Raw genomic sequence first — 18,667 nt, forward strand, 5'->3', positions numbered from 1 at the left:
CACTGAAATGCCACATTTCCAGATATACAAAACTGAATAAATGTATTACTAAAGTACATCAATCATGGGGACCAATTGAAATAAACTACCTTTTCCGGTTCTCAAAAGAAAATTAAATTTTATTAAAAAAAAAAAAAAGAAGTCTAAACGGGCAAATTCTTCAATCTGTCACTAGGATGTGAACATATTTAAGACCAAAAAATTAAATTAACAATAAAGGAAATATCGTATTGAAATTTATAGTTTACACAAATTATTTCTTATAAAGGAATTCACTGTCAACAACAAATAATTGTGATCATTTACCAGATGTTTTTGATATACGAGTTAAAAAGAAATTACTTAGGCAGGTACTGAGGGTACGGGAGTCCTCGGGAAGGGTTTCCTTTTAATGAAAAGCAGCCCTAAAATCATTTTCTCTTTTAACAAACAGCAGCCTGTAAAAGAGAGCAGCACACGTAAACAAGCAAGCTGGAAACTTGCACAGGTGAATGTCGGCAGTTGTGCCAGTAGGAATACTACTACCTGGGACTAGGCATGTTCAAAATGGCAGCTCCATCTTCTCTTTTTGCCAGACACATGTACAGTGAGGAGCAAAAAAGACGGCACTGGCCAAGTGGAAAGTCCATTTGCATAATAAGATTAGGGTGGGGTGATCGGCCTTCCCCGCCCACTACGTAAACGTCACACCTGGTTGAACCAATCTGTGGGCCCTATGTAAATCAGACACAGCTTCCTCAAGCCAGACTATAAAACCTGTTGCGGTCAGCGGTAGGCCTGCCTTTCCCTTTTGGACTCCTCTGTCTCACAAGAGAGGGAGAGCTGCTCTCTCTCCTTTCTTCTGCCTATTAAACTCTCTGCTCCTTAACCCACTCACGTGTCCCTATTGTTAATCTTCTTCGATGAGATGAAGAACTCCGGGTATTTACCCCAGGCAACAATGCTGCTTCATTTTCAAGTTGTCAAAAACTGGGGATGTTACATATTTTTAATAAATAGAGCAATATTTTTGATGACTCTCAATCCACATAAAATTCTTTGGTGCTCCTAGAAGTATTTCATTGATTAAAACAAAACAATATTTTTTTTAAGTAAATTGAAACTAAAGCTTTAAAAAGAATTATTCACAGCTCTACTTTGCTTCAGTAATGTGAATTGGAACAACTTAAAATGACAAGACATAGGAAACAACCAAAATGACCAAAGAGAGAAAAATGTTCAATACAGTATTCTATATCCTTTCCCTGAAATATTATTAATATAGAGACATTTATGGTGATTTTGAAAAATGGCATTGGTTTACAATGCTCATGTATGATTAAAAAATATCAGCATTTAAAACTGCATATACAAAATTATGCCAATTAAAAATTTATAGCACTGTAGGTTTGAATTTCTTCATTGTAGAAAAGCAATATTCTTTGAAAAATTAAAAAAAATATTTCTAAGACATAATGAATTTCACAATTCAGTATAAAAAATTCAGCTCAAATCACAAAGCCAGAAAGGAACTTGAGATCAGTTGTGCCACTTACCTCCCCACATTTTAAATATCCAGGACAGACACGGTCTGATCTTTCTGCTTAAGATCACAAAAGACAAAGACTCCATTATAATAAGCCCCTTTTTACTTCCTATCTCCAATCCTCAAAACAAAACAGAATAGCAAAAAAGCAGTTTCCTTCTGATTTACGTACCTCACCTACTTAAAGGTGTCACTCTCTCCCAGTCACCCAAGCCAGAAACTCTGAATTCACCTTTGCTTCCTCTTCCCTACCCTCATCTCTTCAGTCCCAAATCCAGTCAACCAATTCTTTCTAGCCTCTCCCCATCTGGCCTTTCTTTCCCCACTGCTACAACCCTAATCCAATTCTTCCATAGCCTAACTGACCCCACCTTCAAGCGATGGCAGCACTAGTCCTAAAGCAGAGCCCTGGTCACTCTCTGCCATTTACAAGCAAGCACAATTTACTGACATCCAAACAGTTTTCCACAATCCAGTCCCCAATTAAGTGACTGCTGCTGTGACCTGTGACTCCTCTCCATTCAAATATTATTACACCTCCTCTAACAGAATCTTGCTATTCCCAAACACTTCTTGTGCCTTTTCTCAGGACTCTGCCTGAAATCTTTTTCTTTCCTTTCTTCCTCATTCACTCACTCATTCATTCATTCATTCAACTAAAATTTCTTGAGCCCCATATCTCTGCCGGGCACAGTGCTAGGTGTTGGGACATAATGGTGAGCAAAAACAGGTAGTACTGGTCCTCACAGAGATCATAAAATGCATTCTTTGCTATTATACACCCTTCAAAAACCAGCTCAGTGCTTATCACCCTGGGTAGCAATAATCTTCCTTTCTTGAACTCCTAACACATACATTTGCAGCTTTGGTCATGTATTATCCTGTACTGCATGTGTTTCTACTTCCTTCTTTACATATACATATCTCCAAAGCATTAGTCAGTGTTCTGCATCAAAATCTATCCCATCTAAATACTAAGTTTCTTGTATAGCAATTTTCAACTACTTATGAAAGTTTTAAGTTATGCTTTTCACTTCCCATAAAAATGTGTCAAGAGTTTTGTAAGGCTTGTGTTTTTGTTTTTAGTTTTTTCGTTTTTTGATTTTTGTGGTTTTTTTTTTAAGCGCAAAGGGGTATTGAGCTGTGGCTAAGTAAAAGTCATTTACTTCTGGCTTGGGAATGTGTTTATGAACTTACAAATGAGAACATCTGATGTCTTAGGAATCTACTTCAAACAAAATAATGAAGCCGCCCTGTGGTGACCTGGCACAGAAAGAACTTGGAAGGCTGACAGCTCCCCACTGGGATCTCCTGCAGCCCACTTGGAGCTCTCTCTCAGGCTGCATGATTATGACTAGCCCTGTTAAGATAACTCTCCTTAGCACCTTGGCTAAATTTTTTGTTTTCACAGCCTTATCTCAAGCAAACTGAAAGAACAGAGTAATAATTTATCATTATGAAGATTAGAGATCAACTCTACACCGAATGCCTAAGAGGTCAAAACAGCAGATATTTAAATAAATCAGTATCTAGAAGGTAAATTTGATTCCCCTGGATTACAGAATTAAGAACTGTGGGCCAGTCACGGTGGCTCACGCCTGTAATCCCAGCACTTTGGGAGGCCGAGACGGGCAGATCACTTAAGGCCAGGAGTTCGAGACCAGCCTGGCCAACATGGTGAAACCCTGTCTCTACAAAAAAATACAAAAATTAGCGAGGCATGGTGGCATGCACTCGTAATCCCAGCTATTCGGGAGGCTGAGGTGGGAGAATTGCTTGAACCCAGGAGGTAGAGGTTGCAGTGAGCCGAGATTGCCCCACTGCACTCCAGTCTGGGTGACAGAGCAAGACCTTGTTTCAAAAAAAAAAAGAACTATGAATGTACACAGATATATCTACTTCCTCTTAACATATACTACATCATAACACTGGCTGCCATGTGTTCAAAACAGAAGATGAAAAAGGCTAGGCACAGTGGCTCACGCCTGTAATCCTAGCACTTTGGGAGGCCAAGGCAGGCAGATCACGAGGTCAGGAGATCAAGACCATCCCGGCCAACATGGTGAAACCCTGTCTCTACTAAAAATACAAAAAAAAAAAAAAAAAAAAAATAGCTGGGTGTGGTGGTGCGCGCCTGTAATCCCAGCTACTTAGGAGGCTGAGGCACGAGAATCGGTTGAACCCAGGAGGCGGAGGTTGCAGTGAGCCGAGATCGCACCACTGCACTCGAGCCTGGCAACAGAAGGAAACTCCAACTCAAAAAAAAAAAAAAGGTGAAAAAAAGCAGCCCTGAACAATATTACTTTTCCAAGGTTTGGATGAAGAGAAGAAAAAGGGGGGAAGAAACTATAAACTACCATCTTTTAGAAAGTAAACAGTTTTCTGAGGGTTTTTTTTGGAGAATACCATAAAAAAAATCACATTAAGTTACACCAGGTAAGCAGCCAGAACATTTCACCAGACAGCCTACAAAAGCAGTTATCATAGGCTTATAAAAACTGGGCTTCTTTTGTTTTCACGTGTCCTACAATTAACTCAATTTCTTTCCTCTCTTTCTTTTTGGTAGTGCACTGATAGGAAAAAAAAGGCAAAATTATACCCCCCAAAAGTGAAATTACAAAGAAAAATGTTTAAATTACCACCACACATTCCCAAATAGGAGCTGGTCATAGTTTGCATATACTGTCAGTGGCACATTTCCCCCAAGAGCCGTCACCACTCAAGTTAGAGGGATCAAGTCTGTCAGGAAGGGGCAAAGTTGTCCCATACCCTCCCCATTGGCATCAGTCTCAGGCCAACTGGGAAATGCCTGGACTCCAGGGCGGACTGCCTCTGGCTTGCATCCCTGCTCTGCCTTACCAGCTCAGTGACCTTAGGCAATACACTTCCCTCTCTGGGCCTCTACTTCCTCTGGTTGTTAAGTAGTGATAATAACAGCATCTAACTCCTAGGCTTGTTCTGAGGATTAATTGAGTTAATGTGTGTGTGTAAACCACTTAGAACACTGCCTGGCACATATACATGTTAGCTGCTGCTGCTGCTGCTGCTGCTGTCATTATTGCTATGGCTTTATTATTATTCCCACAATGAAATTTGTCTCAAGGTTCAACCAAATCTCCTCTTCTGTCTATATCATAGCAATTTATAATGAGAATTGAGGTTCTAAATGATGACCGTAAGGCTCTATAAGATCATATATATGTGTATGTGTGTATATGCTTAAGTGGCATTCAACTTTCCATTAAATTATCCTACTTGCTACACATTTAATTTGAAATAAAAATTTAAAAACCAAAAGGGTTTCTCCTGACCTACCTCTAACCTAAATATGCATTCCCACAAATATTTCTAGGCAAGAGTAGTTTTTCCATTCTTCTCTCATAAATGTTCTATGTTCACATTTTGACTCAAAACTATACTATAGACAAGATAAAAGAAATCATTTTTCTATAAATTATTTATCCAAAACTTCCTGGATGCATTAATATCAGGCTGCTTTGATTAAGTTTAAACAAAAACTGAATGTTTTAAATTATTTAAATCTTCCATTTAGCTAATTAGTTCTCATTAGAGGCTGAACATTCTTAACATGCTAAAACATTTGGTGAAATTCTTCAAGTCACTTCAGAAACTGCTTAAAATTCAGTCCCTGGAGTTTCTCCCTAAAGAGCTCTTTCCTGCACTTTCAATACCTTTCTTCACAACTCAAAAAGAGAAGAAGTGACAATGCACAGGCTGAAAATGAAGACCCTATACACTATCCTTCCCAGCAAACTGGCTTTCTATGCCATGAACATCCAACCCTACACCCATGACCACCACTAGAAGGGGCACACAGATGTCATAACAATTAATATATTTCATTTCACTAACTTTTTAGCCACACAAAAGTGAGCCAAGTTATTAAAAGTAAGCGCCTGTTTGGATTACGGGGCCCAATTCCAATACCAAAGAACAAGCCTTTCCAGGGAGTGGTGTGTTATTTGTAGCTTAATCAAATGCAGATAAATCTTCTTTGAAAGGCTCCCTTTTTGTGGAGCTATTTTTGTAACACTAGTGTGTTAGCCTATACTTTGATTTTAACTCTGACCTGTGAAATCATAACCCAAGGACAAAGGATGATTTCTTATCATCCTCATTTTATTAAATCTGCCCAGGCCTTTATAGTAATAAGTTCTGTTTTAAAAAATCACACAGATAATTCAAACGTTCACTCTTAATAGCCTTACCTCATGAGGCCACCTCATTAAATTTTCTCCACCAGCATCTCAGAAGGTTGACATTTCAATCATGGAATGCTGTCCTCCTTTCATAACTAAAGAAATATCTGTGCAAAACACAGCTGTGTCCAGAATATCCACAGCCTAATATTTAAAGAGTCTACTTCCTGATTCAAAAACAATCGCTTCTAAGGTGATAATTTAGCCAGAAAAGCAGCATTTCCTTTTTTTTTATTAAGAGATGGGGTCTCACTATGTTGCTCAGGCTGGCAGGCTGGCTTTTCAGTTCAACTGCGGGCCTCAAGCAATCCTGTCACCTCAGCCTCAGGAGTAGCTGGGACTACAAGCACACTCAGCTAGAAAAGCAGCATTTAATTTAAACATTCAGTAAATAATTACACAGTACAAAGTCCTGTGTGATAATGAATATAAATATGTTCCTCTCCTCAGAGACATGCACATTATGATGTGATAGTCAAAATCTTTCTCGCCATAGGACATCCTCCAGACAGAGCCCAGGTTACTAGACATCCTTCTAGGGGCTTTGCAGTCTCTCTCATTCTATACTTCCCCAAAGTGGAGCTGACGAGATGGAGTCAGTCCTTCTCCCTTTCTCCTCTCCCCTTCAGTGTTTGTCCACCTCTTTGTTGCGTACTTCCACCTTCCCTTGCTCCTCTCATCCTGGCTCTACTTGTGAAATACAGACCTTGAGATCTTCTCTATCTTCCCAGAAATCGCATCATTCTCACAGCTTTATTAGTCTCTTTGGGAAAATTCCCAAATTTAAGAACCTCAAATGTATGTGATATCTAACAGTGATGTAAATATCCCTTAAATTTCTTAAATTCAATCTGGCCAAAATAGAATGCCTGATCTTCCCACCAAAGCCAATTATTCCACCCTCCTTCCTTATTTCAGTTAAGAGCTCCAGTAGGCTCACCACAACCTAAGCTGTCTTAAGGACTTCTTTGACCCCTCTTTTTCCTCAGCACCCCTCCACCCCACCCTCCTGTCTTGCCAGGTCACATGGCTTCAGATCCCTTCTTTCCATCACCATTGTCACCATCCTAAGCCAGGTACTTGTTTCTTTCCCCTGAAATTTTTTTTTTTTTTTTTTTTTTTTTTAGACAGAGTCTTGCTCTGTAGCCCAGGCTAGAGTGCAGTGGCGCAATCTCAGCTCACTGCAACCTCCACCTACCAGGTCCTGGTTCAAGCAATCTCCTGCCTCAGCCTCCCAAGTAGCTGGGATTATAGGAACACGCCACCATGCCCAGCTAAGTTTTGTATTTTTAGCAGAGACAGGGTTTCACCATGTTGGCCAGGCCGGTCTTGAACTCCTGGCCTTGTGATCCACCTGCCTCGGCCTCCCAAAGTGCTGTGATTACAGGCGTGAGCCACCATGCCCGGTCCCCTCTGAATTTTTTTAAGTAGCCTCTTATCTCCTTAACAACCCATCTTAAGTGATGCTACTGTATGAATTTTTTGAGAAGGATATATGTCCTGTGCAACTAGATGACTTGGTTTCAAACTCCAGCTCTGCTACTTTTACTTCTGTGACCCTAGGCAAGTGACCCAGCTTCTCTATGCCTTTTTGTACAATAAGGATAATAGTGCCTGTCTCACAGAATTGTTGTGAAAACAAAATGAATTAATAGTTATGGAGCACCTAGAACAGCATCTGGCACACATTTAAATGCTCAATAAATGTTTCCCATTATTTGCAATTAGCACAAATCAAGTCATACCATGGCTGCCCCAAATCCCTCAAGAGTCCCATGGTGTACCAAAGAAACTGCAGGTTTCTCACCCTGGCATTCATTCTGTCCCCAGCCAACCTCTCAGTTTCACATTCTCCATCCCCTACATGTTCCCTGAATACACACCAGGCAAACTGGAGGACTTACTGTTCCCTGAACACATATCCCAAGCCTCTCCCCTCCTCACACTTGCTGTTTTCTAAGATCCCTCCTCTCATGTCTCTACCTGATAAGACCTTGTCCATCCTTCAAGCCAATCCTAACTCTTCCACGAAGCCTTTGCTGAACGCTTCCACCAGATGTGCCCCTACCTGCCTGTGAATGCCTCTCCTGGCATAGAGGATGTATTTCTCTTTGGGCAGGTATCTTTCCTATACCTCAAACTGCAGTCCTGTTATTTTCCCTACAGGCTTGGAGCTCTTTGAAGGTAACATATGCATTCAACATTGTTTTTATTCTCTGCATCACCTAGCACCATGTAATATGTTGGGGTAACAAAAAAGATGGAGTTGGAGGTGTCAGAGCCACAGCCATTACTGTGGCACAGTAGGGTAAGTTCAAACTAAGAAAAGTACACACTCTGCCCAGGCTGAAGTCCTCATCATATTTCAAATGTCAATCCAAACTCACAATATAAATTGGATGGTTTCTCCAGCAAGTCTTTCCTTATAAGATACCAGAAAAACAGTAGACTATAAGAGGAATGTGATTTGTAGGCCTATCCCAAAATATCAACATGAAAATCACGTTAAAAATTTTCCTCATCTATCAATATTAAAATCAAAAAGCTATCATGCACAGTGTTTAGTTGGCTTAATTTTCTGCTAGATCTATCACCTAGCAATCCCAAGAGAAGTGACTCAGATCTCCATGGCTAAAGCTCATTCAATGACATATTAACAACCACTGGCATGTAAGTTACTGTAGAATTGAACATAATGACATATACACCATCCCCACTCTCAGACTCATGAGAGACCCCCAAAACCTAAAATCACAAAAACAGAGGCACAACAATGCACATTCCCAACAACAGAGTGAACACTCAATAAACACTGCTGGCAGTGACATCATCCAGGTACACAGCCGCACATAACTCCACTCTGTCTAGAAGCAGAGCTGTAATCTGACACCAGGGACTCAGACCTCTTTGCCTCAGCAACTCTGGGCATTCATGAGCAGCAGCAAAGGGCTCTTTCATTCCCACTCTTACTTTTGCCATTCAAGAAGCATCCTCCTCCCAGCACCACTAAGAGAAATGTCACAGACCTCAGTTTCAAGAACCTCTGTGATGAAGTGACAAAGATTGTTTTCCCCCAAATAAAAGATATGCTCTTGAAGGTCCAGAACGCTCACTCTTCGAAGACCTGGTAGTACCCACAAATCCTTAGGCAGAACTGCCAATAACCTTTCTAACAAGACAACTCCAAGGAAGCTAATTATGATTCATTTAACTATGTTCATTTATCTGCACATTTGGTAAAGATAACAAGTAAATTTAAACGTTTAGAATAGAATATATTAGACTCCTCTGAAACACCAGCTCTTTTCATAAAAGTACATAACCAGGTCAATTCAGCCTTCTTATTTCTTATTATCTGATACTTTTACTGAATAAAGATTTATCTCTCTTCAATTAATGTTTTACTATGCCTAAAGTATTAAGATATCTTTTTCCTGTAGGTCAGTGGTCTTTCACAGAAAACAGTTCCCTACTTTTATTTTACACTCTCAAATCCTAATCCCACAGAAGCAAAGTAATCAAAGAAAATAAATCAGCACTGCTATATCATTTCCTCAGAAGCAAAGAAAATAATATCAAAAAGTTTGGGGTACCCAAATAAAAGAATCAATAATATGTCAGATAAAATGTTAGTCATAAATGTGACTCTGATACAGCTCCCTGCAGTTAATGTGTCCCACTTTCTGAAAAAGAGCTGCACAAACAAAAACATCCTGAGATAGAACAGAAGTCTTGTAAACTATAAAGCTCAAGCACCTGTAATACATGCACTGCCCTGTACCCTATGGCCACTCCATAAATACTCAGTGACTGATTCACAGGCCAATTACAGAGTCTGGCAATGACAGTGTGTCTCCCTGGTCCTACTCTGGGGAGTGTTAGGAATCTCCAGTTGCTGTTTGTTGTGGTGGTAGGAAGAACTAAAACAGATAGATGTCTAAAAGAACTGAAGTGTTGAAAGGTTCAAATTCTGTCAATTTTCCCTGAACTTCTCCCCAGGCACCTGAGCCTTAAAAAATTGATACTGTTACTCGTATCACTGGGGGGAAATGAATAAAACTGCCATAAAAGTGCATAGTGTTTCCTCGTCAAAGAACAAGCTGAATAGCCAAGAGAAAAAAAACAAAACAGAAACTTACTTTTCATAGACCAGCTCCTCATCGATGGAGAAATAGTGGGTATTTACTGTGCTTTTTGGTCTATTCCTTAAAGTAGCAAAATATAACCGATCTGAAAGACAAGTTTAAAAGACAGAAAAAATATATGAGAAGTAGGGAAGTGGAAGTGAAGGTGGGTGATAACATACGAAGGATCACAATTTAAAGACCCCATTAACACGTGGAATTCTTGCAGAAACCTCATCTCTCCCAGAAAGCTAGAGACTCAAGAGCACAACAGTTAGGCAAGAGGAGGACCAGACCGAGGAACTCAGCGGGGCGCAGAGCACCCACATTTCCCTTGTTTCAGGCCAGCAGAGTAGCCAGGAGCTGGGGGTACCCGCAGAACTGGAGGTGCAAGTTTGGTTCCCAAATCTCCAGACCTCAGCAGCTGCGAGAAGGGGAAGAAAGAGGTGAGCCTCCCCCACGCAGCTTCGGAGATTTGAAAAAGAGGAAGGGAGAGAGACTTGGGGGGTGTGGTTGGGGGTGTCCCGAAAATCGAAGCCTGCGATGGTGGAGGTAAAGGTGACCGGTGAGCATCCGGAGCAGGCTCTCCATGAGCTGCTGAGTGCCAGAGTCCGGGCAGAAGCCGGTGCTGTCCCATTACGAGGCCGAGAGGCCATCCGAGGGAGCTGCAGAGGGAGCAGCAGAGAGAGCAAGGGACACAAGGAAGAGAAGCCGGAAGCAGGGGGTCCTCGGAGAAAGGAGAGTCCCGAGAGGGGACGAGAGCGCGCGCAGCGGCTGCAGGACACTGGCAGCCTCAGGAGAAGGTGGGGACAGTGGCGCGGGAAGTGAAGAGTTGGGGGCAAGAAAGCGTTGGAAGATACGGGGCGGCTGCTCCTCACCTTTCATGAACTCACAAGCCCCGATTAGTTCCCCTGACTCCGCTGCCATCTTAAGCGAGATACGCACGGGGGAGGGCTGGGTCGTGGCCAGCTGAGGTCACTCGCCCCCGGGGGCTTCCCTACTGCCCAGGAGCCAGGAAGCTCACAGTCCCGAACAACAAGCCTGGCCCAGGGAGGCAGCAGGCGCCGACGGCGGAGGCGGCTTCGGAGTCAGCGCGCCGGGCACCCCGGGGACATTCCGAGGGGAACCCGAGCCCGCTCCGCGCGGGGCGCACACGCCCCTGGCTGTGGCCGCTCCTATTTGGACTCGGCTGCTGCAGCTGCTGCTCCGCCGCCGCCGCGCCTGGGAAACGCAGACCACCTCTCACGGCAGGGCAAAGTCTTCCCCCGGCTTCCAAAGTGATCATGGAGTAGGAGACGTCTGGTCCCGATCGCGCCCGTGGCTACTCGAGCGGCAGCCGGCAGGACTTCAGTGCCCGCGGGCTGGCAGCAGCTGCTCCGGATCCTCCTTCGCCACCTCCTTTCAGCAGTTACTCTTCCTCCTCCTCCTCCCCCTGGGTCCGCCCCCAGACCTTCCTCCCCGCCCTCCCTCGGCCCCCTCCACTTTCACGACTCCGCGGCCATCCCTTAAAGGGACAGCCCCGCTCCTTTCTCCGCAGCAGCCCCAGTTACCAGGCGCCCCGCGGGTCACTAGGAGCCGGTTGCTAAGGCTTTGTTGCCGTCCACCAATTGCTGTTCAGGAAACGGAGCCCTCGGCCCAGGGGAGCGGGCGGGGCCTCTAGGCCAGAAACTTATGAATGAAACGGCGGGGTTGGGAGTGAACATCGCCAAGGGCGCTGTCGCGGCCTCGGAGGCTAGGATGTGCCGGCGCCCCCTTTTTTTTCTGCACTCTCTAAGTCTTGTCCCACTCCAGGTTTCTTTTCTCTCTCTCTCTCATTCTTTCTTTCTCGCCCACTCACCCATGCCCTTCTAAACTCTTGCAGCGCGCGCGCGCGCACACACACACACACACACACTCGTAAAAACCTCAGATCTCCGTGCCCTGCCTCGCCTCAAGCTAACATTTCAACCACCCCCCGCGCCCAACATTGAGGGGGTCTGCATCTTTATAAAAAATACAATTGAAAAAGAAGCACCAGCTCCTAGCTCACAGTACTTGTATTGGTTTCTTCTACACATACCAGACTCTGATATAACTTGTACTTTGTTCTCACGGGACAAAAAGTTTCCCATCTGGTTCTCCACGCCCTCTCATCTGGGCCGCCACTGTGAGCGCAAAAGCATCACAAATGCCTAATCTTTACAGTGCTCGCGTCCCGGAGGGGCGGGGCGAGACCGCTGAGCCAGCCTGGGCGGGGGCGGAGGGAACAGGAGAGAGAGGAGAGTCCACTGGTCCAAGGAGAAGGTTAACACAAAGGAATTTCTTTACATAGTCTCTGCTGAAGCGCTCCAGGCAGAAGTCCCGCTAAAAGAGGCCCTTGACTTGTCTCTGCGAGGCTCTACGTACTGTTTGAACAACTTGAACGCTGGGCGTCCCAAGGATGTGCCTAATCAGTGTGCAGTCCCTTCCACACGAAAATGGCGCTACAACCCACTATCCGAAGAGCATGCGCTCTGAGAGGTCTCTCCAGAAACAGCAAGAAACTTGTGGCGGCCTTTTCCTTCGCAGTCGCTTGTTGACCTCTAGGGAGAAAGGGGGCGCACCTGTGCAGAGCTAACTGAGGGAACGAGCCCTTCGAGGGCCAATTCCAGTTTTGTTTGTGGGTTTTTTTCTTTTTAATGTGTGTTTTGTTTGTTTGAGACAGGGTCTCGCTCTGTCACCCAGGCTGGAATGCGGTGGCTCAGTCTCTGCTCACTGCAACCTCCGCCTCCCGGGTTCAAGCGATTCTCGTGCCTCAGTCTCCCAAATAGTTGGATCTACAGGCGTGCACCACTACGCCCGGCTAATTTTTGTATTTTTTGTACAGACCGGGTTTTGCCATGCTGGCCAGGCTGGTCTCCAGCTCCTGAGCACAAGCAATCCGCCCTGCCTTGGCCTTCCGCAGCGCTGGAATTACAGGCTGAGCCACCGCGCCAGGCCTCAAATTATTTTATTGAAAAAAAAAAATCTAGTATTTCTTATATGAAAGAGAGGGAAAAACAAAGTATATGAATCTCTCAATAAACTTGCCCACTTTGTTTAAAAGGCTAAATAAATCCAAAGATGTTGTTGTATTTCCGAAGATGCTGATTTAAAGTTCTTGCATAATCTAAATTCAAATTCCCTAACAATTTTTCATGAGTTTTGTGTTAGAAAAAGTGCATTAGAAATAGAAGTCAGAGTTCTCATTCAATTCATAAACTTTTAATTTCACAAAGTAAATAGTCTAATGAAAAGATCTCCAATCTACACTTTCAGAGAAGCCAGATATAGTTGAACACCCTCTTGTTATTTTCCAAAATGAATTTACAAAAATCTTTTATATAACTGTCCTGCTTAAAATTTTGATCATGAGGAATGAATTATGACCTAACAAATACAAGTCCTTAAATTCAAATGAAAATGTTTATTTTTCCTTAGCATTTTTACAAAGATAATAAAACTCTGTAAGTAATTAATGTTTTTTAAAATATTGCATGGGGCTGGGCATGGTGGCTCACACCTATAATTACAGCACTTTGGGAGGCCAAGGCCTGCAGATCGCCTGAGGTCAGGAGTTCAAGACCATCCTGGCCAACATGGCAAAACCTTGCCTCTACTTAAAAAAATACAAAACTTGTCTGGGCACAGTGGCTCATTCCTGTAATCCCAGCACTTTGGGAAGCCGAGGCAGGTGGATCACCTGAGGGCAGGAGTTCAAGACCAGCCTGGCCAACATGGTGAAACCCCAACTCTACTAATAATACAAAAAAATTAGCCAGGCGTGGTGGCACACACCTGTAATCCCAGCTACTAGGGAGGCTGAGGCAGAAGAATGGCTTGAACCTGGGAGGCGGAGGTTGCAGTGAGCCGAGATCGCGTCATTGTGCTACAGCCTGGGTGACAAGAGCAAAACTCTGTTTCAAAAAAAAAATACAAAACTTAGCCGGGTGTGGTGGCATGCACCTGTAATCCCAGCTACTCGGGAGGTTGCAGTGAGCCGAGATCACGCCACTGCACTCCAGCCTGGGCAACAGAGAGAGACTCCGTCTCAAAAAAAAATTAGCCAGATGTGGTGGCGGGCACCTGCAATCCCAGCTACTACTCATGAGGCTGAGGCAGGAGAATGGCTTGAACCGGGAGGCAGAGGTTTCAGTGAGCTGTGATTACGTGATTATGCCACTGCACTCCAGCAGCGCAGTGTCTCTGGGCGACAGAGTGAGACCCTGTCTCAAACAAACAAGAAAATTGCATGGAAGGAAGTGTCAGTATAATCAAATCTCTCTAAGCCATTCTAAATGGTATAGAAAATTCTACAAGAAAAATATGAACTAGATAATGCACACACAGCACACGTATAATACATAACAAGGTTCTAATGAGATCATAAAACACTTTATTCTCTCAATTATCATGAGGTCAAAGTTCCTGTTGGTTGTAGTTTCACAATAAAGGCATACTTTTACAGTCTACGAGGGAAGATAATGGAAGAAAATTTTCCAACCACCCAACCTGATATAAACTTAAAGAATGGACTTTTAAGAAACAATAAATGCATTTCACATATAAAGGAAATACTAAGAGATTTTAAATATCGCTCAACTGCACAAAAGGAAGGTAATATTACACACAGAAATTCAGCAGGTAAGTGTAAAAAGTGTCGAGTTTGAAAACAACACCTTTTTTTTTTTCTCTAGACGGAGTCTTGCTCTGTAGCCCAAGCTGGAATGCAGTGGCACCATCTGGGCTCATTGCAACCTCCACCTCCCAGGTTCAAGCAATTCTACTGCCACAGCCTCCAGAGTAGCTGGGACTACAGGCGCGTGCGCCACCACACCCAGCTAATTTTCATATTTTTGGTAAAGACAGGATTTCACTATGTTGGCCAGGCTGGTCTCAAACTGCTGACCTCAAGTAATCCGCCCGCCTCAGGATCCCAAAGTGCTGGAATTACAGATGTGTGCCGCTGCGCTCGCCCTGAAAATGACAAAATTTAAATCTAACTCCTCAACCATTGCTTGAAAACTGCTTCAACTACCCTGCAACCCATGCTTGTGCACCTGCAGTTCTAGAAAACTCACTGCTGGAGGCAGCTCTAAATTATGTCAAAAGCCACTAGTTCTAATTCTTCCTGGAGGCTGCAGGACCTATGATCACCCTTATTCATGACAGCTCTTCAAAAATGCAAAGGCAGTTTCCTTGAACACCTTCCTTTTCTCCTTAGTCTTCCCCAGATAAATATCTCCATTTTCTTCAACATTGTCTTAGATTACATGGCTTCAAGCCCCTCACTTTCCAGTCCAGTCTCTGCCCATTTGTCCAGTTGCTTACCAAGTGGGTCCCAGAACTGAATGTAGACTAGTGATAAACTGGTGTGGCCAGTTCTAAAAAAAGAAAAAAGAATAGATGGAAGATTCAGATGACAGCAAAAGAAATGAAAAACATAAAAGAATTAAATTTTATCATTTAAACTGGTGTAACCAGTTCTGAAAAAAAGAAAAAAGAATGGATGGAGGATTCAGATGTGAGCAAAAGAAATGAAAAACAAAAGAATTAAATTTTATCATTTAGCTTCAAGAAAAAGAAAAGGAAAATATTCTTTTTTTTTTTTTTTTTTTTTTTCTTTGAGACAGAGTCTTGCTCTGTTGACCAGGCTGGAGTTCAGTGGCACAATCTCGGCTCACTGCAACCTCTGCCTCCCAGGTTCAAGCGATTTGCCTGCCTCAGCCTCCCGAGTAGCTGGGACTACAGGCGTGCACCACCATGCCCAACTAATTTTTGTATTTTTAGTACAGACGGGGTTTTGCCATGTTGGCCAGGATGGTCTCGATCTCTTGACCTCGTGATCCGCCCACCTCGCCCTCCCAAAGTGCTGGGATTACAGGCATGAGCCACTGCACCTGGCAGAAAATATTCTTTCTTGCTGGAAGAGGGCAAGGAAAAATGAGCTCAAGATTGTCAAAGGCCTGACAGCTGTGTGGTTTACATATTGTATTCTTTTAAAATTATCATCATTTCTTATTAGAATGTATCATGAGAACATACTCTTTTAGTTGTTTGTTCAGTAGTGATACAAAGCTACCAAAGAACGTAAAGAAAATATAGAATACATACTTTGAATTTTTTCTGGAAATTAATTTTCAGATTAAGTATGAAACATGTAGTAAAAACCTGTGCCTCTGAGTAATTCAACGTAATTTGAATTATTTATTCATATAAATATTTTGACAATTTTTGATCCCAAAAATAATTTAAAACAGCTTTTAGTAAAATACATGTAATAAAAAAGTTATTACAGTAGAACCAGAATACCAAAAATAGATAGTGTGACTCATAAACGGTTCTGTTCCAGAAGCCTGCCCACAAATGATAAGACCTTAGCCTAACCCAGCCACATTCTGTATCTGACAAATCACTAATGCCTGTTTAAGAATTCCAAACCAGAATCAAAGAAGTAAAAACCAGAAGGGACCTGGGAGATCAGCTAGTTCCAGTTTTCAAACAGACTCCATCAAACTCAAGGGATTTAGCACAGGCCCAATATGGGGGTGGGAGTGGAAGGCAGTGGATGAGCACTCAAGGCTTCTACACAATAGTTCCTTTATAAAAGGTTATATGGCAAAATAAAAGAGAAAAAAAGAGAAGGAGGTCCACAGCAGGTAACTGATTTCCCAAACTCACATAGCTGGTGGAAGTAAGACCAGTATTCATTATTTGCTGTAATATCAACAACCTTTTCCTAATTTTTCCGTAGTGAGCTTAAATTACAATGTTTAACTTATAGATTATTACACGTTAGCCATAAAGTGTCAATAATAATGTATGCATAATATCTACAACTATTTTCTTCAAGATATTTAGAGGAAATATTCGAAATAATCTCCGAATGAAACAATATAAGATGTTGCATTATCTGCCATTGCTATTGTTCTTGTGTGGCTTCTATAAAAATTTGAATTGTTTCCAACCCTGTGATTTATTAATGGAATGGTATACCAGCATTCTGCAAAATACAGTTTAAGAAATACTGGTATAGTGAACGTTAAATAAAACAAGTCAATTCAATATTCATCTCCTTCTTGACTAATGCAGTCAATAAAGAATGGTGCAGTTTTAGAAGATAAAAGAAAGTTCCATGAGGTCAATATACTTCAGAGTAGTCCATTTATTGTCCAGTTTGCTATACTTAAAAACAAGTTAACAACTCAATACATTTTTTAAATTTTACAGAATTTATCCGTCTATATTTATTTGTCATTACTAATTTTTTTTTTTTTTTGAGACAGAGTCTCGCTGTGTCACCCAGGCTGGAGTGCAGTGACACTATCACAGGTCACTGCAACCTCAACCTCCTAAGCTTGAGTGATTCCCCCATCTCAGGCTCCAGAGTAGCTGGGACTACAGACATGAGCCACTGCACTTGGCTAATTGTTTAATTTTTTTGTAGAGACAGGGTCCCACTATGATGCCCAGGCTGGTCTTGAAGTCCTGGGCTAGAGCCAGTTTCTCCTGCCTCGACCTCCCAAAGTGCTGGGATTGCAGGTGGGAGCCGCCGCACCCACACCATTCATACTCTTTTTACAGAAAAAATAAGTGAACATTTTTACTCCAAAAATAGATAATATTCCCCACACCACTCTTCTCCAACCATCACCACCATAGCCATGCTGAGAAATATTAGTGAGCTACACATTGTAATCTAAAGGTTTTTTTTGTTTTGTTTTGTTTTGTTTTGTTTTTGAGATGGAGTCTTGCTCTGTCACCCAGGCTGGAGTACAATGGCACAATCTCAGCTCACTGCAACCTCTGCCTCCTGGGCTCAAGCAATTCTCCTGCCTCAGCCTCCTGAGTAGCTGGGATTACAGGTGCCCACCCCCACACCTGGTGAATTTTTGTATTTTTAGTAGAGACAGGGTTTCACTATGTTGGCCAGGCTGGTCTCGAACTCCTGACCTCATGATCTGCCCGCCTCGGCCTCCCAAAGTGCTGAGATTACAGGCGTGAGCCACCACGCCCAGCCGTAATCTAAAGTTTTGAATGTTCACTTCCATGTGCAAATTTAATAATGTTTCTACTATACACATTTCTAGCAGGAAAATAATAGTAGTTAATAGTTCGGTTTCATTTAAAACCAAGCACAGCAGTGTATATGTCAGTTCTCACACTGGTTGCCTATCAGGTAGGTATATTATTATTTCCATTTTATAAATGAGGAAACACACAAAATACATGCTCAGTATGTATTTGGAGAATGGATAAATAAATGAGTAATTAAAATGTGAGGAGATGAACTCATGTGAATCATCTGGATTCATAAATCAGTTACTTTGTAGCCTGGAGTAGTGGAAAAAATGCTGGATTTGTAATCAGAAGCATGGTTTTCAGGCATCTCTCTCCCACCAACTGTATGCATTATTTTGGACTCAGTTTCCTCTGATAGTAAATAGAAATTATAATGATTTCTAACTCACAAGAATAACAGTAAAATTAAATGAGAGTGTCATGCCGTGATGCTAGACACTGTGTACAAATGTGATGCTGTACAAATACAGCCTAGCATTTATATTAATAAATATAAATATTAATAAATACAAATATTTGTATTTATTATAATAATAATAAATACAAATATTTATTAATATTAAGCATAGATTAAGAAATACTAACTTGTTTCCAAAATCTAATTTTCACAAGTCTCAAATGAATACAACTATTTGGATCTAGGTATTGTAATTTAATTGACTCCTAGCTAACAGCATAATTAAAATATACACTCACAGAGAAGTCCTTTTTATCAACTG

The 18,667-nt window shown here is 42.3% G+C and overlaps 1 protein-coding gene across 5 annotated transcripts in view; it reads right to left on the reverse strand.

Annotated features, from left to right (window-relative positions):
* The window catches only part of CDC14A (cell division cycle 14A), a 176,352-nt gene extending 157,685 nt beyond the window's left edge, over positions 1-18,667 (reverse strand). For 2 of the 5 annotated variants that reach the window (XM_054474813.2, XM_054474798.1), the window contains exons 1-2: positions 10,748-11,390; positions 9,885-9,975 (exon numbers count right to left, since the gene is read on the reverse strand). In XM_054474813.2, the coding sequence (XP_054330788.1) occupies positions 9,885-9,975; positions 10,748-10,796 (140 nt within the window). In that variant the 5' untranslated portion in view covers positions 10,797-11,390. Of the gene's footprint in view, positions 1-9,884; positions 9,976-10,747; positions 11,391-11,928; positions 12,156-18,644 lie in introns of those variants that run through there. The other 3 variants (XM_054474809.2, XM_054474824.2, XM_054474795.1) reach the window with 3 other exon arrangements.

Source organism: Pongo pygmaeus, chromosome 1 (genome assembly GCF_028885625.2).
Source record: "Pongo pygmaeus isolate AG05252 chromosome 1, NHGRI_mPonPyg2-v2.0_pri, whole genome shotgun sequence".
Classification (NCBI taxonomy): Eukaryota; Metazoa; Chordata; class Mammalia; order Primates; family Hominidae; genus Pongo; species Pongo pygmaeus.